General features: G+C 49.4%; 1 protein-coding gene across 5 annotated transcripts in view; it reads right to left on the bottom strand.

Moving 5' to 3' along the window:
• Positions 1 to 21,713: 21,713 nt before the first annotated feature.
• The window catches only part of LOC144121673 (sphingomyelin phosphodiesterase 4), a 73,974-nt gene continuing 68,611 nt past the window's right edge, over positions 21,714 to 27,076 (bottom strand). For all 5 annotated transcript variants that reach the window (XM_077655012.1, XM_077655013.1, XM_077655010.1 and 2 more), the window contains exon 16: positions 21,714 to 23,602. In XM_077655012.1, the coding sequence (XP_077511138.1) occupies positions 23,252 to 23,602 (351 nt within the window). In that variant the 3' untranslated portion in view covers positions 21,714 to 23,251. The remainder of the gene's footprint in view (positions 23,603 to 27,076) is intronic.

The following is a 27,076-nucleotide window of genomic DNA, read 5'->3' as shown; positions in this document are numbered from 1 at the left end:
TTGTTGTACGTGCGCCAAACATGCCTTTTGTTCTTTTGCCTTTGCCCAGAGTTTAGTTTCGCTCAACAACGCACGTGTCCTTTTTATCAGATTTTCCGATATGAAGAAACCTTCATTTCTTTCAGTCAGCATTTTCCGATGTTGCACCATTGGCCTCGGACCGGTTGCTTGGCGAAGCGACAGATTATGCCAGGTATCTTATCTTGCTTTAAGGGGAGGCGAGAGCGGCCAATATGTCACTTTCTAAAAGCTGGGGCAGTTTGATTAGGGTAGCCAGCTTATTTATCTCGACAAACAGGTTCTTATACGGCGCTTGTTTGATCGCCGCTAGGGGCCCGAGTGAGCGGACGCGTCTCGCATCGACTCCGCCAATTTCTGACTCTTGTGCCCAGCTAAATCTTCCCAAGTACCCATCAAGACCCTCAACGGATCCAGGAAGGTACACAGGCCCTAACCGTTATCATCTTTTGGATGTGCCCGATGATTCACAAGAACTAGCAAGTGAAAACGTCTCCGCCTGCTGTGCCGCGGCGCTAAGCCTCGCCTCATCGAGGCGAGCCTCGCCGGCGCGCTGCATTCTGCACTAGCCGGCAGCGCACCTACCCCCAGCAGCCATGGAGGTGCAAGCGCAGAGGGAAGACCTTCGTCCCAGTGAGTGGATCCCGATACTCCGCGCGTACAAGGGTGAAATCTCAAGCGCGGAAACGCTGGCCATATTCCATCAAGCAGCGTCTGTTCCATCTAAGCCTACGGCGTCCGAGTCCGCTACCCCTGCGACTTTCAAGCCTACATACAGGCCTCAACAAGAACAGCTGCGCGCGACGCACGCAGTCGCACACCGAAGCAAACAACTTGCTTCGCTCCCTCCCGGCACTACACGGGTCGTTTACCTACCAAGAGGAGGCCTCGCTTTGAAAGTCACCATGGCGCAGCCACTCCTGCAAGCCCTGCAAGTTAGCACTGCTGGCCGTGACCTCGGGGATATTCACCTGAGTATCCACCCTACGAATAACACCTTCACGGTCGCTACCCCGCACGAGACAACCGCCCTTCACCTCGTCCAGCTCAGGGAAGTGGTCCTCCAAGAGACCGCTTACCCTGTCGCAGCCTACATTGCACCGCCGGCGGCTGCTGTGCGTGGAGTCATCTCGCAAGCCTACTGGGAAGAGACGCCGGAGCAGATGCTACGGGGCCTCCAGACCCGTAACTTGTACGCTGATATCATTTCAGCCCGCATAGTGGGTAGGACTCATTCCGTACTGATCACCTTTGCGCACGGACCAGTCCCCCATACCATATGTTACATGAGTGTTGTGTACAGATGCACGCCGTACAAGGGAAGTCCAGACGCGTGCACGAACTGTCTTCGGCCGGCCATAGGCATAACGTGTGCCCACACCCCAAGACTGGTCTCTGCCCGCGGTGCCGAGGCAAGCATGAACCGCAAGATGTGTTCTCCTGCATTCTCTGTGGAGGCCAGCACCTGACGGCCACCGGCTCGTGCATGGCTAGAAATCGCACCGCCCAACCACGCAACCCATCGCCCCAGAAGGCAAAGCCCCCTAACAAGGATGACTTTCCTCCACTGCAAACGAACAAGAACGACTTTCCTCCGCTGAAAACGACCCTCCCGTCTACTGCAACATCGGCCTCCAAGGCTGCCGGGACGAACACCAGGACCTCCCAGGACCCGGACGTTAAGGCTCTGCGAGAGGAGGTAGAGCAGCTCAGGGCAGTCCTCTCTACCGCCACCTCTGCTGTATCTCTCCATCCACCACCCCCTCCCCTTCACCCACCCAACCCGCCCAATCTCCCCCCAAAAAAAGAAGGCCTAATGAGAGCCCAGCCAAACCAATAGATCTAGACGCCAAATTTCAGGCATTCGCCCAGAACTTGGAAGCCAGGCTCACAGAGCGCCTTACTGCGCAGCTCATTACACAGTGCCAGCTTATGATTGAATCCACCACTACCCGTCTAATGGATAGTGTCATATGTAGTGTTGTGATCGGAGGCCCCGACAGCGGGAACAGATGAGCCCGGCAGGCGCCATCGAACTATGTTTGACCAAAGGTGCTGTCGTCCTGAGGAGAGGATTAGGAACGGCTCCTGGCGACGGTGAGCTGTGACGAAAGGCCTCTCATCCCTTCGTCCGGAGTATAGAATGCGGCATTTCTCCCGAACTGCGCCCTCACATGGACCGGCAGAAAGACCCGAACAAAGGCGCCGGACCCTCCTCGCTCGCTTGCACCTGCGCGGTCAGACAAAGCGGTGGCGGACACGGCTGATTCATCTTACCCTCTGGAATTCACGGGGCCGTCAGGACCCATCTTTCCCACGGAGGGGATCACCGCCTGCAAAGCCAACGACCTTATGCACCTGGTCAACCCGTCGGAAACAGCATTCCAGGACCTCAAGGCGCCAGGATTCCTTATCGCCTGTGCACGTGTTTGTGAGGGCGGAGCGGTCACGGGGTTAGGGAAGAGACTATGAAGAGTGTGTCTGCCCATTCGACGCTTGATCAGCCTCCGGTTTCCCTAGCTAGGTGCCTAGGGAATATCCACTGTATTTAAGCCGCGATTTGGCTGGTTTAACGGCTTCATCTCTGACTTTTGGTCTCCCTGCTTCTGTTGTAAATATGTAAATAAACCTTCAAGTTTACCAACACTCCTGAAGGCTTCCCTCCGTCGTCTGCAGAGTTCATCGTCATGCGGTGAAGACCTCGGTCCCGATACCCAAGCATATCAACTGGTTGGCAGCGGTGGGATGGTCTGCGCCTGGTCCTGACTCTGGTATGGTAAGTGCGCGGTCTTTCTCTTGGAGCATTGCCAGGTTTTACAACTTTGGAAAATTGTTAGCCTAGGTAATCGAAGGTTGGTATCAGAGGCAGCCGGGGCTCCTCTGACCACGTGAGTAGAGACTTGCCGTTGCTTAAATAGTCATGGACTGGAAGAAGCTGCGCAAACCAGACCTAGTTCTCGTATGCGGAGAATTGGGCATTGGTTGTGGGTCGATCCGTAGAAAACCTGAATTGATTAGGGCAATTGAGGATTTCGGTGCGGACGAGGAGGAGATAGTAGAATGTTGGGAGCTAATTAAGGAGGAGTTGGAGAAGGAAAGGGAACAAAGAAAGCGAGAGGATGAACAAAAGAAGCGAGAGGATGAAGAAAAAAGGAAGCGCGAAGAGCACGAAAGAAAGCGCGAAGAGCAGGAAAGGGAGCACGAAATGAAGCGCAGAGAGCATGAAAGAGAGATCGAGAAAAAACGGCTCGATCTACAGATAGCTCAGGCCGCACAGGCAGAATGCACTAGGCTAGAGGTGCCGAACACAGTGTCAAGCCAGGCAGAGATAGAGAATCAACGCGAACGAGAACTGGAAGAGATCAGGCGTAAAGTTAAATTGCTCAGATGGCAAAGAGCGAGAGCGCGTCTGAGAATTTTTAGAAGAGGAGAAAAGTTCCAAAATTTTCTCGCAAATTTTGAAAACATTTGCGCAGATGAGCAGGTAGACCAGGGCGACTGGCCACGGATGTTGACGGCCATCCTCCCTTGTGATGTCGGCGCCGTATTAGCGCGGCTGTCCGACGAGGATGCCGACAACTACGAAATGGCAAAGAGAGCCCTCTTCCACTTTTAGAGGCGCACTCTAAAGATCGTAGTGATGGCAGCGGGCCGCGCTCACATCACAGTGTCAGCGACCAGCCCACGAACCCCGCTTGGTCAGCTAGGGACACAATTGTTGCTCGGAAGAGCAGAGAAAGGGCCGGTTCTAGCCCTGATACAGATGCCGCTATGGCAAGTGAGGCACAGATTCCGCGCCAGAAAGACTGCGGCGATCTTGTATGTCACCGCACGGAAAGAGAGCTTTCCGTCGAAGAGCGTAACGCAGAGTCACTTGACAGCAGCGTTGAAGCGCCCAGACAGAGCGCAGCCTTAGTTGAAAAGTGCGATGTCCCTGTAACCCGGAATGGCAATGACGCAGCTCCGATATCCAGAATTATGGACAGCGAAGTGTTACGCTCTGCGGAGATGCAAATGCGGGCAGACTGTTTTGAGTTGCCGACGGTAGTGGCCCACGGATAGCGCCCACTGACAGTTTGATTGTAAGCGCAGAATGCGGCTCAGCGCTGCATCGAAACAAAGAGAAGCTCAGTGATGAGGAAATCACAGCGGCTAGTGACCGACCGCAAGAAAATGAGCTACCTTGTTTAGAAGAAAGAGCAGCGACAGGCTCGTCAGGGAAACCGTCACCTGGTACTGAGAGCAAAGCTCGAGTGGCTTCGCTGCGCGAGAAAAACAGAGAACGCGACAAGCATTTGCCAAATGCTACGTCGGCTGCTGGTGTTGAGGCGAAGGCCGGCAGCTTAACAACACGGGCACCGCGAGAACTGATGGCAGAAAGCGAAAATCAACAATGGTAGTTTCCCGAAGGCGCCTGCAGGCAAAGAAAGATGTGCGGGTAAAAAGCACCGGAAGTGTGAAAACTAATCAGCAGTGTAACGGCCCGACATCTTCGCCGCGGCACAGGAAATCAGAAAAGCGTCGCGTGCAATACCAACCAACTAAGCGTGCAGGGCGAAAGCCACCTGTTCCATTGTGGGACCACGACAGGAGTTGTCGCGAGACAGGTTACGCGTGCGGCATGCTGCGCAGAAGGGCGCGCAGCTGCCACACAAAAGGGCGCCACAGAACGCGCGGGTGTCGGAGGGGGACACAACATGAAAGAAAGAGAGAGAGGAGGAAGCGGCCCTGTCCAACACCCTTGCACTGTAAAGTTCCCAGGAGCCACCCGAGATTTCGACGCATGTCTTTGCGAAAAAAGGAAAAACAAAAAGAGGAACTTGTTTTGGTTCAGCAGACTTCCAGGCGTGAGCTGTTGGCGAGGGTTAAGTCATCCAAAATTTGCAGCCATATTGCTCCGTATTAAAGACCTGGCAATGTTCTGAGGCTGGCCGCGTACTGCCTAGCCGGAGGTAGGGGCTGAGCTCAGATCTGATCGCTAATGCTCCGTTGAGGACCCTTGCCAGCTGTGCAGGTCAAGTGGGCTGACTACTACGAGGCCGACTGGGACTCTGACGCCCATTTGTGGTGCACCGACCAGCTGCAACCACTTCGTGGCATCTTGGCGGCGGACGGATTGTTGTGATCCGAGGCCCCGACAGCGGTAACAGACGAGCCCGGCAGGCGCCATCGAACTATGTTTGACCAAAGGTGCTGTCGTCCTGAGAAGAGGATTAGGTACGGCTCCTGGCGACGGTGAGCTGTGACGAAAGGCCTCTCATCCCTTCGTCCGGAGTATGGAATGCGGCATTTCTCCCGAACTGCGCCCTCACGTGGACCGGCAGAAAGACCCGAACAAAGGCGCCGGACCCTCCTCGCTCACTTGCACCTGCGCGGCCAGACAAAGCGGGGGCGGACACGGCTGATTCATCTTACCCTCTGGAATTCACGGGGCCGCCAGGACGCATCTTTCCCACGGAGGGGATCACCGCCTGCAAAGCCAACGACCTTATGCACCTGGTCAACCCGTCGGAAACAGCATTACAGGACCTCAAGGCGCCAGGATTCCTTATCGCCTGTGCACGTGTTTGTGACAGCGGAGCGATCACGGGGTTAGGGAAGAGACTATGAAGAGTGTGTCTGCCCATTGGACGCTTGATCAGCCACCGGTTTCCCTAGCTAGGTGCCTAGGGAATATCCACTGTATTTAAGCCGCGATTTGGCTGGTTTCACGGATTCATCTCTGAATTTTGGTCTCCCTGCTTCTGTTGTAAATATGTAAATAAACATTCAAGTTTACCAACCCTCCTGAAGGCTTCCCTCCGTCGTCTGCAGAGTTCATTGTCATGCGGTGAAGACCTCGGTCCCGATACCCAAGCATATCAGTAGCATCATGACCAAGGTAGAGGAGCGCTTAACTCGCCTCACTCCTGGACTCTCAACGGACTATCCTCCCACAGTCCCACTCTCCACACCCCTCCTTCCCCTCACTACCCAACAACATGGCTTCTCCGACGGGCCTTAATTCTTTACAGATTATTCAGTGGAATTGCAGGAACTTTCGGCGAAAGCTCGATCCTCTGCAGCAAATTATCGCAAGTTCGTCATCCCCACCACACATTATCGCCATTCAGGACGCCAATGTTGGCAGGCAGCTGCCAGGATACGTTTTTATCCCCTCAGACCCCACTGATCTTCCTCGGGTGGTCACATGTCAGTAAATCCTTCCATTACTTGGGGCACGTAATTACCTCCACTATCGCTAACAGCCTTATTGAAGTTTTACTGCCAACCCCTGAAAAATCAAGACTGTTCTTTCTTAACTGCTACCTTCTCCCACGTCAGCCAATTAACTTACTCCGCTCACTTCTCAAATCCGCAACCCAGTTTGCCGGATCAAAGCCCCTACTTATTGCCGGAGATTTTAATTGAGCTCAGGTGGACTGGGGCTATCGGCGCACCAACCACAGAGGCACAGTTTTATACAAGAAGACGCTGGCGCTCCACCTGACCACCTTTAATGATTCCAGCTTACCTACGCGGATTGGTAACAGTGTTACTGCCGATACTAGCCCAGACCTCACGCTTGGTAGAAACTTGGCCACCTGCAGTGGGAAAGAATGCTTTCCACACTAGGCAGTGATCGTCACCTATTTCTAATAACGCTAAACTATCGCCGATCTCAGCGCAAATTTACCGTTTAGCACACTAATTGGGACGCGCTCCGCAAATTTAGACAAGCACAGCCAACACAGGCCCCCTTCGACCTAGACACCTGGATTATTCAGTTGCAAAAAGGCATTCGCCAACACACTCAAACACTAGAATCTACGCCAGACACCCCTCTTATTGACAGCAAGCTCGCCCACCTCCTCCAAGCACAGGACAACATAACGCAAAGGTGGAAGACTCAGAAGCACAATAGGAGACTAAAGCTCAAACTTGCCCAGATTCAATCCCGAATAGTACAATGTACTGCAACCCTTTGAAAAGCTAACTGGACTCAGGTTTTGTGACGGTCTCCGCGGCCAATCTCTCCACAACCCGCGCTTGGCATCTGTTACGGCACATGCTAGACCCTACTCAATCGATGTCTCAGACGCGCCTTAGCATTCGCCGCCTCGCTCAAAACCATCGACAGGACACCGACGCCTTCCTCGCCCAGGTGAAATGCACCTATACAACCCCCGGTCTCCCTTACAAGTATCCTGATTATGCAGGCCCACCCCTGCCCGAGCTTGACGCCCTTATTACAGAATCAAAATTTCGCGCCCGCCTATTGAAATTACGGAATACCGCTCCCGGAGATGTTAAATTACCAATGCAGCTATCAGAAATCTTGACAATGCTTTTATCTGTGACTTAGTCAACTACTTTAACGAATGTTGGAAGGGAGGCACTCTCCCCTGCCTCGTGGAAACATGGAAAAATTATTTTTATTCTAAAACCCCACAAGCCTATCACCCTAGACAACATCCACCCCATTTCTCTTACATCCTGTCTAGGCAAGGTCTTCGAGCACAATAATTCTTTCTCGGCTAACAACGTACATGGAAGACAACCACCTTTTCACCCCAAAGTAGTGCTCGGCTTTCGTGCGCAACTATCTGCGCAGGACGCCCTACTTCAAATTACGCATGACGTGCTTGATGATACCATCCCCCACCACACTAAAGCTATCCTGGCAGTTGACCTCACCAAGGCATTTGACAGAATTCGACACGATGCCATCTTACGGGAACTGCAGGCTCTAAAGGTATGCCCTAAAACCTACAACTACGCTCGCGCGTTTCTCTCGGGCCGCACTGCCTCCCTGCACATAGATCAGATTACCACATCCCCTTATACACTCGGAGAGCTCGGAACCCCTCAAGGGGCGATCCTTTCTCCCCTTTTCTTTAATGTTGCTCATACCCCTAGCTCACAAACTGGCTCTAATCCCACACCTAAAGCATACCCTGTACGCTGATGATAGTACCACATGGACCACTCACGGCTGTGGCGGATAAATTGAGGGAACTTTCAGTTAGCAGCAGACACCATCTCCTCTCACGCGTCATCCATCGGGATCGAATGTTCCCCATCTAAGTCCGCGCTCTTCCTAGTTAGGCCAAAATCTGGCGCTAGCTCACCCATCCAAATCAATTTAAAAGGATCCCCTATCCCCATCACACCCGCCCTCCGCATTCTTGGCCTCCACTTGCAGGATTCTGACGAAATGAACACACCCTTAAAAGACTCAAGGCCTCCACGCAATCCATGTTGCACCTTCTAAGCCAAGTGTCCTCCCTTAACGAGGGTTTAAACGAAGCGGACAACATGAAAGTAGTGCACGCATTTACGCTTAGCCGCATTCTATACGCTACCCCATATCTCAATTGAACCGCACGTAGGAAACCGAACGCGTGAACGCCATGGTCCGCCTTGCGACGAAGGCAGCCCTAAACCTACCTCGTAGCACTAGCACAGCCAAACTCCTTGCACTAGGCATGCATAACACCATTCAGGGACTAGTTGAAGCGCACCTTAATACAGACATAGTACCTTAGACCACGAGCGCCACTGGCCGCAATATACTCTCCTCCCTTCGCATCAACATACCGGCTAACCAGCAAATTCACCGAGGCCGCGCTACCAGGCGGCGCGAGCGTCGCCGAGGCAAACGGCGCCATGTTCGCGGTCGTTTCACGAAAGCTCGCGCAGTGTCACGGTACGCCGTGAGGTATCGACCAGAATTGTTAGTGATCCGTAACATCTTTGCACGTTTGTTAAATGCGTCAACGTCAAATTTTCTTTGTGGAACGCTTATTGTGTATAAAGTTTGCAGCAGAATTCTGTGCCGTAATTTAACCGAGCTGCCGTGCCGCAACTCGGGCAGCAAAACAGGCCGGCTGCATTGCACGCAAGAATGTACACGACTTGCAGTTTTTAATATCAGTTCATAACTGTCAGTTACTCATGCGGGACACATCGTGGATAACACAGCACGTGATTAATTACCCATATTCCTGAACTGACGCTGCAGAAACTCATATTTCGAGCGGCTGTAGTCTGCGAACTGCCGAAGCCTCATTGTTTCAGCAAAAAGGCATATTGCGTCATAGCTGCTTTATTTACGCGACAAAATGGTCGAGCAAATATTGTCAAGCACTCGCAGCACGAATGGCAGACATCAACAGGTTTGATTGTAGACAGGTTTCGTTGTTTCCAGCGCACAAGACCTGGAACCTGTAGGCCGGTTCGCAGCAACGCGATGTGCAGCGATTCCGTTACGTTCAGTAGTACACGTCACTTTCAGCACACAGAAATGACAAGTTAAGCTAGCTAAACGAACAGACACGTTTAACTACTCACGTAGGTGAAAAACGGCACTTCGGCCGTCGGCACCCTCAGCACGGATGTTGGCCTCGACCGCTTGTCAAGCAATTGCACCCTCTAATAGATTTGCATGCTTTAATTCCTCGGCTGACGGCAAACTTACGCCGTGCACAAGGCGGACCTCAATATCGGTGAATTCAACGCACGGCAGCCGTCTTGTAGTACGTCGCACACCGCGCCGGCACCTGCACATTCCTACGGGTCGACGTTTTCACAAAGTGTAACATTTTCAGCGTGCCCGCTCTTTTCTGCTTCGCGCAGTTCACGGCGTGTATCCACTCAGTCACACGGTGTTACGGGTCGGACAGAAATGATCTGCGGCGAGACGCTAAATACACTCACATTTAACGCCATAACAAGCGAGGTAAATGCTGCGGCTGCCGCTCGCATGACCACCAACATGGCGAATGCCGCGCCGGCCGCTAGCGCCCCTTGCGAATGACGTCATGTGAATACCTCCTATAGCCATCCCCCGACACATCCATAAACCTCTCGATGGTTGTGAAACCCCTTCCTCGAAACGTCCATCCCCAATATCAATATCCCTCGCCGCGTAGCTCGCGCTAATGCCCTCCATAAGTATTACGGGCAAGTCCGCGATGCTGTTTGGGTAGACGCCGCATGTACAGCGCATGAAGCGGTAGCAGTTGCCTACAATCAAACCCTACCCACCCCCTAACTCACCGTCCTTCCCTCGGGCTCTACGCCCGAGGAGGCAGAGCAGACCGCCATCGCCCTAGCCCTTGCACATTCTGACGCCCAATACATCTTCAGCGACTCCAAAACGGCTCTGTCCAACTTTGCCAGGGCAGGATTCACACCCCTGCCTGGCAATTGTTGAACACCCCTACCCAAAATTTACCGCGCAGGGTAGAGCTCCAGTGGGTGCCGGCTCACTCTGGGAACACTGGAAACGAGGCTGCCGATAAATTGGCACGAGGTCTCATTTGCCGGGCTCAGGAAAGCCTCGATCCAGGATTCTCGAGGGAGCGGGCGCACACCTTTGCGGAGCTCACGCAAATAGCCCATTTGGACCGTCGGACTTACCCTCCTCCACCCCTCTCTTACGCACTCCCAACAGATCCTCTTCAGATGCCTCCAGACCCGCTCTCTGTCATCCCCTCAGCTGTTATCCAACTATTGTGGCACATCCGCTGCATGCTCCCTATGCGGCGAGCCTCACGCCACACTCTCCCACATCCTTTTCGGCTGCCCTGCTGACCCTCCCCCGCAGGGACAGCACGCCGTCTCGAGCTGGGAGAACTGAGAGGTCCTGCTCACGTCTGCAGACCCGACACCGCAGCTTGCTGCGGTGACTCGGGCTGCCGACGTCATGTCCCGACACGACCTACTCGATGCAGTGCGGGACTGCGCAGTGGCCCAGGGACCCAGCAGGTCTAAAACCCACTTGCGAGATAGTTTTTCTGTCTGTCTCCAAGCAATGTCAGAATTAACGCGTATAGGCTCTTTAGCCCAAATCTGGGAGCATGCGCGCTACGGCTGACCTTCTATATTTAGATAGTCGGTATAGTTAAATATGCTGTCAGCATTCATACAAATGAGCTAAAAAAATTGGCAGTGAACGCATTTCGATAACGAGCCCGGAAGGATCACAAGCTTGCAGCGTCCTCGCTGCTGTTCCACCCGATTCATCATCATCATCTTCAGCTTGACTACGCCCACTGCAGGCAAAATGCCTCTTCATGCTCTCCAATTAACCCTATCCTTTACCAGCTGTGGTCACAGTGTCCCCGAAAACTTAATTCTTAATCTCATCCGCCCACCTAACTTTCGCCGCCCCCTGCTACGCTTGCCTTCTTTTGGGATCCACTCCAGTGGTTATAATCTTGCCTTCAAATTACATGCACTGCGCAAGCCCATTTCTTCCTCTCAATTTCGATGTCTAACACGCGTTTGTTCCCTCACCCACTCTGCCCGCTTCCGGTCTCTTAACGTTGCACTATCATTTTTTCTTTCCATAGCTCGCTGCGTTGTTCTTAAGCTGAACCCTTTTCGTTAGCCTCCACATTTCCGCCCCGTAGGTGAGTACCGTAAGATACAGATGTTGGTACTTATTCTTGGCACTGACAACTAAAGAGCTCGAGCAGTTTATTGGCACCATACTTACTATGTCTATAATGAAACTGCCTCAGACATAAATGTATTGGTCTGTAGAGTTCAGAGTAAAACAAGTAGCAGACACTATGCCCAGGGACTGCTGAGAGTTCATAAAAAGGTCTCTGCACTTCAATGTCAACATGGAGGCACCAGATCTAAGCGACATAGGTCGGAATCGTATATACAAAATTCGACCGCCTGTTGACCACCTCGTTGAGAAATGCCGCGATATTCCAAAAAATCAGAAGCTGTGTAGACGAGCTGCTGGTGCCTTTCAAAGGGTGCAGCTCTCTAAAGCAGTATTGCCCAAAAAAAAACAAAAAGTGGGGGATACAAGTTATTTTTGCTCTGCGACGCTAGCGGGATCGTGTACAACATTTAAGCGTTCACGGATAAGATTGCACCACAGCCAGGCATGACAGACATAGGTGCCAGTGGCAATGTTGTCCTCCGCATGGCAAATGAAGTGCCGCAAAACAAGGGCTATATCTTGTATTTCGACAACTGGCTTACAAGCCTAGACCAGTGGTGCTGGAAAAGGTCGGAATCAGCTCCATCGTACAGTCCGCGAAGTCCGTCTGAAGGGCTGCGCTCTCCCATCTGACAATGAACTGAAAAAGAGAGGTCGTGAAGCATACAGCGAGAAGGAAGCAGGTGTGGACGACATCAAGCTCAGAGCCGTAAAGTGGTTCGATAACCGCCATGCTACACTCTTGTCAACTTTCGCTACTGCTTCGCCAACCCAGCCTGTGAAGCGTTATGACAAGAAAATGAAGACAAGTGTCATTATTCCTTGTCCCTCCATGGTTGCGGTGTACAACGAGTCCATGGGTGGTGTGGACCTTACAGATATGTTGGTGGCTCTCTACAGGATATCACTGAGATCAAAGAAATGGTACGTACCACAATTTTTTTCATTTTTTAGATGTTGTGGCAGTAAACTGCTGGCTAATCTAAAGGAGAGATGCCACAGCTGCCGACATTCCCAAGAAAGAGCAGATGCCTCTTGCTAGCCTCAAGGCTGATATCGCCTGTGCGCTCAGACAAGGAAAAGTGTTGACACCTTCAAGGAGGCGACCACTGCAGCTTCGCAAGTTGAGAACAGCCTTCAAGCTAAGAAGTGCAGGGGACCGGCTGCGCCTGCCTCATGCAAAGAGGTACGCCTCGATGCAGTCGGCCACTTTATGAAGTTTGTTGATAAGAAACGGCGCTGCAAGTACCCAAACTGCTCTGGGATCACACGCGTGTTTTTCACAACATGCCACGTACACTTATGCTTCACGCCGGAAAAAACTTCCTTTATAACTTCACACTCATGCGTGAATCGCTCAAGAATGTGTGACAAAGCCAACTTCTGGAATTTTGCCTGATGTTGCATACAGGCAACAAAGCGCTATCTCAAAGTCAACCGAAAGAAATGTTTTTGTTTTTGGTTCTTTGCGTTCTCCTTTATTCATTTTATGTGGATTTCACAAAAATAAACAAATAAATGCATTATTTGTAGTCTCGTCAATAAAGGGTTAACAAAGCGCACGTACACGCCGCAGCACCGAACAATTGCGCCACACCTGCATTACAGCAGCCGCAGCTCGGCGACAACACGGATGGATGGAAGGTAGAAGCGTCCACTTTGGAACGGGGTGATGGCAGTTGCCACCATGCTCAGTTTTTTTTTCTTTATTTTTGTTTAACTGTGTTGTAAGCTATTAAATTTCGCCATTATCTTTAAATACGTCTTCCTACACTTTTAACCTTATGTCACCTCTCTGCTATTGAACCACCGATCCTCCAATCGCCTTTTGCTAATTTCCACCGCAGATTTATTTACATGACTATTGTTATCTCTCAACCCTAGGGCCTCAGGAAGAGCGACTGTACCTGCATCGACATCGGGATGGATACCACCACATTTTAATATGAGGTGTTCTATTGTTTCTACAGATTTACCACACACAGCACATGCGTCATCATCTTCGTTAAATTTCTTTTTATACCTGCACGTTCTAAGACACCCTGACCTAGCTTCAAAGAGTAGGGCACTGCCTCTTGAGTTATTAGAAAACGCTTCATTCCTGTTCAACTCTTTCCAGTATCGATATAGCTCTACACTATGCTTCTTTTCCATTGAATTGATCCAATTTTTACCTTTCGCGTTTTTAACCTGTCGTTTAATGCCCTCTTTCTCCGTCCTCGTGTCTGGCATACTTACTGGTAAACTTCCTAGTTCTTTTCCGCCAATTTGAGTCAATGCCCTTTCTGTATAGGTATTTAAATACCTTAACTGCTCACCTGTTATCGTCCAATTTCCTCAGGCATTCTTCGTATAGTATTTTACTATGAGCTTCCCGTACTTCGAACGATGCCCAGCGCATATCCCCCTGTACTGCCTCGTTTGTGGTTTTCCCGTGGGCATTTAGTGCTAATCTTCCAATAGCTCTCTGATTTACTTCTAATCTCGACTGAGCTTCTGTCCTTATTGAGACATTCTGTCTTTATTGAGATCCCCAGAAAAGGGGTTAGGTGTCTCAATAAAGGTGCGCTAAGTCTGGGATCTAAAAGACGGCGGTTCATAATTATCCCCCAGAAAGAATTATTTTATTGCGTTTTGTGGAAGCTGAGTTATATGCAGACAAAATTTGAACTTCCGTGTCTTCGCGCCTTTCCCTCTCTTGCACGCCAAAACGGCAGCGCTCCTCCGCCGGCCCCTCTCACTCGGCCCCTCCCCTACCTCCGCCGGCTGCGGCGCGCGCGGAGTGGCCGCGGCCGCGGTAGCGCTTGACGTCTGAGTTTGGCGCTGAGAACCAATGATAACTAGTGTTCCTGTATATAGCATATAGAGGAACACTAATGATAACCTCCGGCTGCTGGCGTCATTTGCAAGCCGTGACGTCGTCTGCCAGGGCTTCGTGCGAAAGCCCGGCAGCGCGCGTCGCCGCGAGGTTCAAAAGCGGGAATTTTTAAAAAAATGTATTGTAAATTTCCCGCCCGCTTCTGAGGTCTCGTTCTGGACGCTCGGTGGCCTGTACTCTACATAGTGCAAGCATTTTAAAGCCAAGCTCAAACACCCATTTATGTGGCCCTTTACGCACAGAACCGCATTCCCAAAAGTAAGCCCCGGTACCATTATTCCTTTCCAAATACCTCTCAGTACTTCATACCTGCTGTACCCCCCCAATGCCCTATGTTTTATTATCCCGGCATCTCTTCGCCCTTTTGCTATGAGAAACTGCTCATGATTTTCTGTGTACACCTGCCCTTCGCTTACCCATACTCCGAGATATTTGTATTCGGTAACTAGGGGTATTTTATGGCATTGTATTGTAAGAGTAAAGCTGAAATTTGGGCGAGTTGGTAAGCATTCATGGTGGGTGAACAGAGCAACAAAGGCAAGACAAGCGCTCAGTTGCTAGTCAGCGCTTGTCTTGCCTTTGTTGCACTATTCACCCACCATGAACCTTGTATTGTAAGCTCCTGATCAGTTGTATCGTTAAAAATCATCACACCGGACTTAGCCGGGGTAGAACTGAAACCTAGACTGGTCTCCTTCATCTCCACAATAATTAAAGGGCCACAGAAAGGGGTGTTTGAGCTTGGCTTTAAAATGCTTGCACTATGTAGAGTACAGGCCACCGAGCGTCCATGCCGCGTACGAGACCTCAGAAGCGGGCGGGAAATTTACAATACATTTTTAAAAATTCCCGCTTTCGCACCTCGCGGCGACGCGCGGTGCCGGGCTTTCAGACGAAAACCTGGCAGACGATGTCACGTCTTGCAAATGACGCCAGCAGCCGGGGGTTATCATTGGTTCACAGCGCCAAACTCTTTCAGACGCCACGCGCTACAGCGGCCGCGGCCACTCCGCGCGTGCCACCGGCGGCGGAGGTAGGAGGGGCCGAGAGAGTGGGGCCGGCGGAGGAGCGCCGCCGTTTTGGCGTGCGAAAGAATGAAAGGCGCGAAGACGCGGAAGTTCAAATTTTGTCTGCATGTCTCAGCTTCCACAAAACGCATTAAAATAATTCCTGCTGGGGGATAATTATGAACTGTCGTGTTTTAACATCCCAGACATATCGCTCCTTTATTGATACCCCCTTTCTGGGTCCCTTTAACCAGAGTTCCTTGTAGCCTTCTTTCCATACTTATCATATAAAGCATGAACAGCAGCGGTGATAGAGGACAACCTTGCCTTAATCTTTTGTGTACCTCGACAGTTGTCGTACTCCTAATTCCTTCCCATGTTATTTCAACTTTATTTTCTCGATATATTTCCTGTAGAAAATCACTTACATCATGACCGATACCTTCTTTTAATATGTTCCAAAGGAGTTCCCTGTTCACATTGTCGTATGCACCGCTTATGTCCAGGAAGGCTAAATACAGAGGCCTGTTTTCCGCCTTAGCTATTTCTATGCAGTGGGTAAGCACGAACAGGCTATTATCTAAGCGCCTACCACCTCTGAACCCGTTCTGAAGTTCTCCGAATATTCTATTACTTTCTACTCATGTCTGCATCTTTAATTTCATCGCCTGCATCGCCAGCCTGTATATAACTGATGTTATCGTAAGCGGTCTGAAGGATTTTATGTTCCCAGCTGCGCGCAATTTGCTTATTTGTTATGACTTCCTCCAATGCTTTTATCAGCATTTCCTTGCCTCTAGGGCCAAGGCCATTATCTTGATTGGGATTTCATCTATCCCTGTGGATGTGCATTTTGGAAGATTGGTCACTTCTAAGCTGTTTTGTATTGTGCTATCCTCTGTTGCTCCCTCATTTGGGACGATTACCCTATCGTCTTTCCTAAATGACTCAGCTATAACTGACGCAATGTAGTTCACAGCGTCATCTCCCTCTAAACATTTTCCCTCGGCATCATGACTCTGTTCCTGCTTTCTGTGATTCGCTTTACCCAGCCAGCTTATATGGTTCCAGAATTTTCTTGACCCCCCTTTAGTTGTATCGCAAACTTCAGCCAGCCATCGATCTGAGCACTGCTTTATTTTAGCCTGGACGAGGACCTACACTTGTTTCTTTTGTCGATAAGATTCCCATTTTTGGCCTATTTCTTCAGATAACTGCGCCCTCTCTGCTTCTCTGTGTTCCCTTGTTCCCGTGATGCCAACCGTCGTTGTTCGATGGCCACCCTAATATCTTTATTCCACCAACTTTGTGGCTTCCTCTTTTCTCTCCAGCAGTTTACTCCTTTTACTTTTTATTTTTTGTACTAATGAGTAGTTCTGATTATAATTTCACTTTTCCATGGGATGTCTCTCTATTGCTTCCTCTATGCCGGCCACTATTTGTGCTATTTGTTTGACATTTAATTTTGCTTACTCTTTTTGACCTCCCTGCATTTCTCTTTTGAGCAGGGCTCCCAACTGTACACTAATACGCTTATGATCACTTCCGACGCTGTACTTCCCCTATTCGTCTATTTCCTTTATTGCGAGCTTGCTATACATCCCCTGCGGCATTAAGCTGTAGTCAATGGTTGTTTGCCTGTTACGGAATTCCCACGTGATTTGTCGATCACACTTAGTTTCTCAATAACAATAACTACAATACAATTACAATAATTAATTAATAACTACTAATTAACTAATTATTAATTAACTACTAATTACAATAACTAGGTTGTATTGCTCACAGAAGTCTAGCATCAACTAACCGTGTATCTATGTATCCATCCAGATCCTCGATGCGGCCATTGATGTCCCCCAGCAGAATAATATTGGCGCCTTCTCCAAACTGCTTTATATCATCATTGAGATCCTTGTTCTCTTGCCTGTGTTTGTCCCCTGTCCCTAAATAAACTACTCATAGCCATGTCCTTTTACCGGCAATTGTACCTGACACCCAAACATGTTCCTTGCAAGTTGACTTTATTCTTTGCCAATTTGTTCCTTGATGTATCAGCATACCAACTACTCCTCCCTTCCTCTGTGTTGTTCTGTTGCTCCCTTCCCAGACGCAGCCATCAATAAACGGTAGATCTTCTAGATCCCTGAGATGTGTCTCACATAGCGCGTATACACCTACTTCTTCGTCCTTAAACTGCCGTTCTATTTCTAACCACTTCGCTCTCTTTCTACTGCCTTGCATGTTTATGTACCTGACCCTGGTGTTAAATTTTTTTTTTGTAGTTTTCTTCTTGGACCTCCTAGTGGCCATTTTATTGGCATCAGCCTCCATTGTTACACTTTCTAATTTGCTTCCGCCTACCCCTACGCCCTGAGCTGCAGTGGACCCCCTAAAAAAGCTACTGCCCGGCCTACCAGGCGGCAGCCGATCTCGGCTGCTAGCCTTCCATTAAAGTGGGTGCCATCTTGTGTAAAGCTTCCGCCAAAGCCTGCTCTATGCACTTCCCTGTTTATGCCTACCACTTCAAAGCCTTTCTCCTGGCTTAACTTCCGTATCTCCCAATTAACAACCACAACGTCCTTGGCGACTTCTCCGTTACGTCCTTGCACCTCCGGCACTGTGCAAACCACGATCTGGACTTGCTGTGCTATTGCCCTTAAATCGTCAATTCCCTCCGCTAATCTTTCCACTACTTTTGCAGCTTCACCATTCAGGACATCACTTAGTCCCGCTGCTACAACCACCAAATTGCGCTTTGTAACATTCTTAGACAGTTCGCTTTTTGTCTCTCTCAGAACTGCGTCCATTGTCCTGCCTGGGAACGCCCCGAATGCTACCCGTTTACCACCCTTTACACGCTCCATTATAGTTCCCTTGCACCTACTCATATTTGAGTCACCACCGATAAGCACTTGGCTATTCCCTTCCTCCCTCCTAACTTCTGGATTATGCTGCTTCTTATCATTGTCTGTGACCTCATTCCTTGGGGTCAGCTTGTTCCCCTCCTCTCCATCGCCTCCAGACTTCCTAGCTGTCACATGTGCATAGCTGTTCCTGTCTGAACCTGCCTGACCTACTTTCCTATTGCTGTCCATGCCAGTGCAGGCCCCATCTACGCGGCTGGCGCTGGAATGTCCGCCAATGTGACTTCGCATGGCAGTGTCAGCCATTTTTGCGTCCTACAATTCACTAAGCTGCTCTTGGAGTTTGCGCTTCTCTGCCCTCTCTACCTGTAGCTTTTTCTAGAGCATCCATTTGTAACGCTAGGCTGGTGTTCACTTCGTCAGCCCTGTCCAGCCGCGCACTTAATATGCAGCATTTACACGTAAAATCTGCACCTTCGGCCTCCTCTACAGATTCGAGCCGAGTTTTCTTCAAATTCACCGACGCCTCGCACTCCTTGCATTTCACCTTCGGTTGCTTGACCATCTTAGCAGCACTCTATTATTACTACCACAAAATGCTAGAAAAGAAAAAACCACTTGCAACCACGTTTTCAAATAAAATTCTGCTTACCACAAAAGCCAATCACGTAGAAAAGAAATACTAACAACCTGTCTAAACTAGCTAACTCACAAATGGGCCCTGCAAATCTATAGCTGCCGGCCGGAAAAGACCAAGCCGTTAGGTCACTGACCTGCTCTTTCACGAGCACTTCACCTAACTAGCCTAGATCTAAACTCAAAAAGAACTCTCTATTTGTCATAGTCACGAAACTCCCGCAGTCATCCGTCCGTCCGGTCCCAGTCACCACGCATAATCCGAACAGCACCGAAACAAGCGTCCGCACCGGCTGTCAAGAAGGCAAGCTCCTACTTTCAAGATGACAAGCTCCCATTGTGTAGAGCCATCTGTCCGCATTCGAGAGCAGCGCAAGCAGCAGCAAACAAGATCCGGGCGCAGTGTCAGCACCTAAATTTATTCTTACACTGTGCATGGGAACCAACTGGAGGGTGGTTACCTTAGAATGGTGGCACGGTGACAGGAGGAGATTATAGGGAGTGCAAGAAGGTGTATCACGGTAACCATATGGAACATGGTTACCGTAGAGGGTGGAGGAAAGGTATAGACCGTTTACAGTGCGCAATTGTTCCGTTTGAGACCAGACGGCGCCACAGGTGCGCTTGGAACTCAGCGCCATTACGGGCCTCGTGAGTCCCCGGCGTGAACGCAGCGATGCCGCAGTAGAAATATCGAGGGTAGCTGCCGAATGTTATCCTTCTACAAAGACGCAAAATTGCAGAAGAAATACGGGCTGTGTTGTCGATAGCAAAAATTGCAACGAAGTTAAAGGTGTGGTATGGGATAGCGAGTTTCATGGCCCTGAAGTGCGCAAGGGCGTACTGCCCTTGTTCACACTCGTTCGCCATGCAACCTTTCCGAATGGGTGAATGCAGCAAACATGTCTGCCAGCGCTAGAGGCTGATCTTGAAAGAAAGGGTTTGATCTTGGAAAGTCTGCGAAGGTAAGTGCACAACATAGCCGCATGAACAAGCTGTTCCACCGGCGAAACCATGGCAGTGTGCTGCCCGCTGCTGGCGGTTGCGTCTGCGTGTGTAGCAAAACCGCATTGCTTATCAGGTAAGGCGTGTGGGGATTAACAGTAGCACCCGAGGCCGAATTGGGAACGGAAACGAAGGAAGACTTTCACCCCTTCATACCGTTACTGTACATTATGCAGTGCACAGCCGTACGAGTGGAGAGACGCTTACCATCAATCCGTGTACGCATTACATGCAGTCTTGGTGCTACTGCTGAACTTCACTCCGGGAAGCACGGTTTTTGTGAACCGTATTCAAAATAAAGCAATTGCGTTACGGCTGCTGTGCTGGCTGGTTGTCGTTTCCTCACGGTCCATGCGAGACAGTCGCTAAAACTGACCTCGCAGGCCAACACTTACAGTGAAGCTAATTACTTACCACCAAACGAGACCTCGAGCATTGTTATGTCCACATATCGAGCATGGAGCGTACTCCAATTTTTACGCGAGACTATCGCAATTGTGACCGTTGTGTAGTATAAACGCGTTTCCATACGTGCATTATTACATTCAATAAGGGGAATCCTTTGAAACAATTGCACGCCAGCTAGTGAAGGCTGCTTGATGCATGGTGTTGCTGCCATGATAGTTAACATCTAGGTACATATTTATTTGTAGACTTTCTGTGATTAACAAATCAGTAAAACATATTTTACACTGCTGAAGCACAGTTAGCAGGTGGTAAACAAATGCATACAATGTGTATGCGAATGTTTCAGAGCGATGTATGCATGCAAGTATCAAATACGACAATGACCTACACTGACGCAGGAGCATTAAATCTTGCGGTTTTAGATAATAACAATTTAAAAAAATGCTGATGGTTTAGCTTCGGTTAAACCTAGAGTGTATGCGATAGCTTCATACACATGTTACATGTGGTGAAGCTCTTTTTGAGCAGAAAGTGTTTCCTTGGATAACTCTGAAGACAATGTGCTGATCCGGGAGGAAGTCCGTAGCTACTGCGCATGCGCGAGGCTGCGGAGTCAGTACCGCTAGTGGCGCACCTGTTCCTCGGCGCACGTGCATTAATGGCTCCGGCTTGGCCCGGTGACCTCAGCTTTACATGGCGTAGTGAAGCTACCCCTTCAAAAAGCAATTCAACTAAGCCTTTAGTCGACCCATTCGGTGGTTCGAAGAGGTGGAGTGCTCAGCAGCTCTCTGTGACATGAAGCCTGATTATGTTTGCATGCTTCAAGTGATCAAATTAGGGTTCCTGCTCCTTTACAACCGTATTAGCCGGAACACTGGCTGCCAGAACCGAACCACCAAACGCAGGAGCCGTCGCGGCGAGGCAGGCACTGAGCAGTCAGGAGGCATGTAATGACGGCTTGACCACGTGACCAAACATGGCAGCCCCTTTGATACGGTGCTATAATCGTCCATAGAGTGACGGAGGAATGTAGCATGGTCAATCTGTGGCAGCTGCTATGAAACGTGCTGCCAAAGGAGAGGGTAATCGGCAGCGCTGTGCTTCCGGAACGGTGGGCTGGAGAGAAAACCTAGGCGAAAAACAACCACGTGTGGAAAACTAAACAGCACCCTAGAACTATACAGATGTCGTAGAGAATATGAGGCTGACATCACAACATATTTATCACAAACTGCGGACCAAATACGTTCCAAGTATAAATACCTCAACAGCTGTAGCTGAGTCTCGTGTTAACCAGTGGTAACTGTCCTGTCAGTTTTTTTAATAATATCCATTTCCTGCATCTACTACGGACTGCACAACAAATGTACTATTTGATTCATGTCGTGATTTGCAAACATCCACACAACTTAAAATTTGTCATGTGCCTAAAGTAGGGACTGAGCAAGAACTAAGACCACACAGGCATTTTATTTATTTTTCTTCTTGCAGGTACTAATCACAAGGCACTTTTCAGCCAATAGCCACCTTTGGTTACACTCAAGTGATAAGTGCAGTGCCATTATATACAAGGTGTTTCCTATAAGACTTTCCACAATTTTTCTAATACGCTTTGAGCTAGAAAAGCTCTTTTTCAGAACAGCATTGTCAGCTATGCAGTACATAAGAATACAGCTAAGGCATGCTAATTAGCAGGCTGGTTAGCTAATATTGAATAGTTAGCTTTCTAACTCTTACTGCTAGGCTCCTTATTATTGCAAGGCATGCAGCCCATCATAAGTAATATCCATATCAGTCATTAGAATATCGAAAACGTGGTTACCTCGACGCCATGGTCCAACAAATTCTGGATACATCGCGCCAAAACACCTGCGCTTTTGAGAAGCTTGCGGCAAAGCAACCTCTCCAGTGCATGCAACTCTTCAAGATAGTCAAAATTTGCTGCACCACAGTGTCAAGGGTAACAATGTTTTCGAAATTCTAATGACTGATATGGATATTATTTACGGCGGGCGACATGCCTCTCAATAATCAAGGAAGCTAACAGTACATAATAGGTAAAAAGTTAACTATTCAATATCAGTCAACCAGCCTTCTAGTTACACGTCTTAGCTGTACTCTGATGTATTACACCGCTGACAATGCTATGCCAAAATAAGCACAACTCAAAAAGCCTCCTATTAAAAACTGTGCGAAGTCTTAGGCGAAACACCCTGTATAAACACCAATAACTCTCCTGCATTCATGCATAATCTTCATGCTGCATTCCCAGGCAGTGAAACAGTGGCTCCAAAAAACCCACTGAGCGGCCTAAGACACTAAAAGAGCTCGAGCAAGTGAAACCACTCAAACTGAAAAATCTGCCATTGCTACATGCTCATCCCAGGACATCAGAGCTTGGTGCCTCACGAGTTGCATATGCATTGTCACCACCAATAAATTAGGAGCTTTACTCAATGGTATGAACTGCTGCAAAAAAAGCAAGCCGTATTATGTCAGATTGTCTATGAGGAGCCTTCCTCTGGTCACACATGCAGGGACATTTCACATTTGGTTGTGTCAACTATTCCAAAACTCAACTAAAATTATTCACAAGAGTAGTCGACAGTTTCACAAGTGCAATTTTTACCACCTATGCAGAGTAATGTATGAATACGAGACGGCATTGTCAGCTGTACAAATTACCAGTAGGTAGAGGGCAAGCAATGTGTGCAACCAGTCCTTCTGTGCATTTCCAAAATTCACAGCCTAACCACTTGGCCCAACACCAAAACTGGAGTCCACTTGGCCTCTGTATGCAGTAACCAATTCTTGCGCAGCAATTCGATGATGGTCTTGCAAGATGTAATTGACGACATTTAAGAAGTGCACCACGAGCAACTACACGCACTTTCTAGTCATCCCAGCCTGTCATTCTGTCTTTTGTGAGCAGAAGCCTGGACACACTAGGCCAGAAAGACCGTCACCGTTCTCGCACAAATAGCACAAATCAGTTTGAAGCCTGGTGGCTGTGTGATGCACGCCGCAAACCCCAAGACCAGGCTGCCCTGATCAGCACAGCCAAGCTGAAGCAGAGCAGCACCATGAAGGAGACTGCTATGGGGCCGACGTTCCAGGTGTAGCCCAGGAAGAACAGGCAGGCCAGGTAGCCAAGGACTTGCCGGTGAGCCAGCGGCCGCAGGCAGAGTCGGGCGTGAAGCGTGTGCTCGTGTCGTACATATGGCCGGCCCACGCCAGTCTTGATGGTCTCCGTGTACACAGTGGGTGGCCGCAGCAACTGCCGCGCCACGTAGCCCACAAAGTGAGGGCTTTCGTAAAGCAGCTGCAGCTCGTGTCCATACTGCATGCAGACGAGATGGGGAAAAAAAGAACACAGCAGGTCTTTGTTTTGGCGAGTTCTACAGATGCAGAAATGCTGTGTGGAGACATCTTGCACAAGATTGTTAGCAAATGCAAATAAAGAATACAGTCGAGCCCACATATAACGGCCCCACTTAGGACAAACTTTCACTTATAACGAACGAGACCTGCGCGACCGTCAAAATATACATTGTTTCAATGGCACAAAATCACACGTATAACGAACGTCATTAAGCCCTGCTGATTGGTTACAGCGAACGAACGGCGTAAACCCGGCACCGCGATGTGAGATAACCTGCCTCCGACCCCTTTATGCGCCCAGCGCGCGGTATGTTTTCGGGCCGAGCCTCATCGCAGGCGAACTGCCCGCCCCGTTTCGTGCCGCTCTCAAGCGAGCTACCCTTTCCCCGCCGACGCGCCTTCCAAGATCGCCCTCCCGCCCCTCCTCGCAACCCTGCTTCCCTCTCCTCACTCTTACAAACCGGCGCGTGGACTCCACGATCAACCACGTCGCCGCCGCCGATGCCGATCATGGAGGCCACGCCCTGTGAAGCAGGCCTTGCATGGGAGCCAAGAGGTGGCTGCACTGACGCTCACGGACGCCCCTCATCGGCCTCTCCGCTGGCGCTGGGCGTCTGTATCTTTAGCTTGATTGCCACCTGTGTGTGTTGCACGTCTACCCCATCGCGCGCTTTTGTCACTCTTGTTGCGGTGCGGACGTTTCGTTGGCTTCGTTCAAATCTCGGGCCCTGGTTGTAATTCAGGATGGCGAACGGGAACACCGTGCCCATTTCCATTGTATTCAGCGGTAGAGATGATGAAGGCGGCCTGGGCGGAGGTGACTGCCACTGGCGAGCGGAACTGCTTCCGCAAGGCCGGCTTTGTCGAGTGTCTGATGCCAAGCCTGATGCTTCGGAAGATGACCAGCCTGGCGGCAATTTGTGGCAGCGCGTCATCCACTCCGACATGTGGGGTCATGACATTGGTTAGAATGATTTTATTTCTGTCGATGGCGACACCGACACCGCGGAACCCTGCACGAACGAAGGTATAGTTTCTGAAGTGCGGGACGAGAATGACACGGAAGAATTGGAGGAGGTCGACACTTTGGAGCCAGCGCCCATAAGCATGGCTGTAGCAATGGGCTACATAGAGAGCCTCAGACAACTTGTCTATGCCAAGGGCCTCGGCGAAGAGTGCGCTTCTGCTTCAAATAAACTGGAAACCTCCCACATCGGATCTGTGTTGCAAAAACAGACGTCCATCACGGACTTTTTCGCAAAGAAAAAGTTTTGTGTTTTGACAAGCAACTGTCTTTAAAGCTGTAGTCCACTTACTACGAACTTCGAGATATAACGAACGGACACCGCGTGACGCTCATGTTCGTTATAAGCGGGCTCGACTGTAACTGTTGTTTATTCGCACATTTCACCACGACGAAAATGAAACTTACGCCAGAGACTGCATGCAAACTTGCAAATAAACAGTACTACCATCCGCTGAGTGCGCTCAGAGATAAACCGCCTAATTAGTGTGCTCCTGACATGTCAAACTCCATGCTGTGAAGAACACAAACACAGGGTTATGCAAATACAGTAGGACCTTGATGATACGAATTTCGGAGTGATACGAATTAAAACGTTCTCCAGCCGGGATGCATTGTGTACAATGTACAGAATTTCGGAAGTTTCGAACACTTGTGTCACTAATACGGACAATAATTTCTGCCCCTGTTAAGCTTTCAGGTCTCAGTGCATGAATAATGTCCGACGATAAGAAGAAGCGCTGCAACACTAAGCATAGAACAATGCGAGGTGCAAAACAGAAGTCGTATATAAGATCCCGCTGATGTGTGGAAAGTGTTACATAGGACAGACTGGTTATTGTATGAATGAAAGGCTGTGAAAGCACCGAACAAAAATTGGTAGTGGGGAAGATAGCAATCTTGCCTTGCATTGTAGTAGATGCCCCGGGAAGTGTTCCCCTCGTTTCAACCATGTAACCATTTTAGACCACGGAAAAACAAGAAAGGCAAGTGAAATTCTTGAGGCCTATCTGATAGCTAAACATGGTGATGCTTGCGTCACTTCCCCGTCTATTGGGCTGACAACGAAAGAGATTGACTTCTTGAGCGATTAAACGGTAGGTTGTCTGTTTTGGCTTGGCGCATGCGTGACATTACTCGAAGGAATGTGCACAATAAAGGTGTCAGTTGTTAGTCCAGTCTTGTCCTGTGTAGGTTCTCCTTTTGTCCCTCGTCTTTTTAGGCTGGTAAAAATTATTGTTCGACATGTCATACCAACTGGCCCACCATTCTAATACGGACGTGACAGCCACGACTGCAATCTTGAGCACTGAGCATGGCCCGTACACTAGCGAAGTCGCTATCGCCAGTCATGCGATATACACCATGAGCAGTGAAAGGAAGTGTGTGACCCGCACATCGCCAGTCACTCTCTACGCACAGGGAGCAGGGAGTGTGGACACGTGGTCCACATGTTGCAGACATCGCAATCGCGCCAGCCAGTTGCGTTTTGCACAGCACGAATAGCGAGTTGCAGCCTGCCATAAATAAATCCTGCCAGCCGTAAACTGGTTTTCGTTTTGTTCGTTTACAGGTTTTGTTCGTTTAGTACGTTTTTTCATCATATAAAATATCAGATGATAAGAACTTTTTCGCGACGCTGTGATATTCGTGTCACTGAAATTCTACTGTATCAATTTTCATTTCTGTAGTGAGCTGAGTATTTTCGAATATTATAAATATGTGTACTGCAAACAAATATTGTGCTCACCATCGCCACCATAACTTACTGTACCTATAAAACCCACCAGTCATTAAATAAAAAGAGGCCTGATCATGTATTCGTAACAGTAACAAACTTCATTTTGCAGACTAATACACTGTTTACAATGTTCTGAATAATGTAACTGTGACCTTTCGACATTACATAAAAAACGAGCTCACTGTATGCTGCCATGAAGCATTGTGAGGTGGCGAGATACCTCCTGACCAAGGTGGAATGATAGGACAGGCATCGGAACTGCGTGCCTTGGATATGGTGTGGGCGTGTCACGCCGGGTGTGCATATTTCAGCTACTTGCTGACTGATGTCATGGAAGTAGTAGAGGCCTAGTATCACACTGCTCACAAGGCTTGATCATGAATTTTTTTTCATAATAGTTTTTCTGTCGCTGTATTTATTTGACTTTGAAATGGGAAGGAAGTCATTCATACCCCACTGCACTGCAGGATACAGCTTTTCTGTCAAGGAGCAATCACCCTGTTCAGCTCAAAAGGTGACGAGTCAGTAAACTCCGCACAGAGCTTCCTCAAGGAACAATCGCACAATACATTTGTGAAGGGCATTTCAGAAAGGATCTGTTGGTTTGAGATCGAGGTTAATATATTTTTTGGTGCTCGGCTCCGAAGTAATCAAAGTCATTGTTGGAT

This window comes from Amblyomma americanum, chromosome 2 (assembly GCF_052857255.1).
Source record: "Amblyomma americanum isolate KBUSLIRL-KWMA chromosome 2, ASM5285725v1, whole genome shotgun sequence".
In the NCBI taxonomy this organism is placed as follows: domain Eukaryota; kingdom Metazoa; phylum Arthropoda; class Arachnida; order Ixodida; family Ixodidae; genus Amblyomma; species Amblyomma americanum.
Note: the sequence above shows the minus strand (reverse complement) of the source record. Positions and strands in the feature narration are given on the sequence as shown.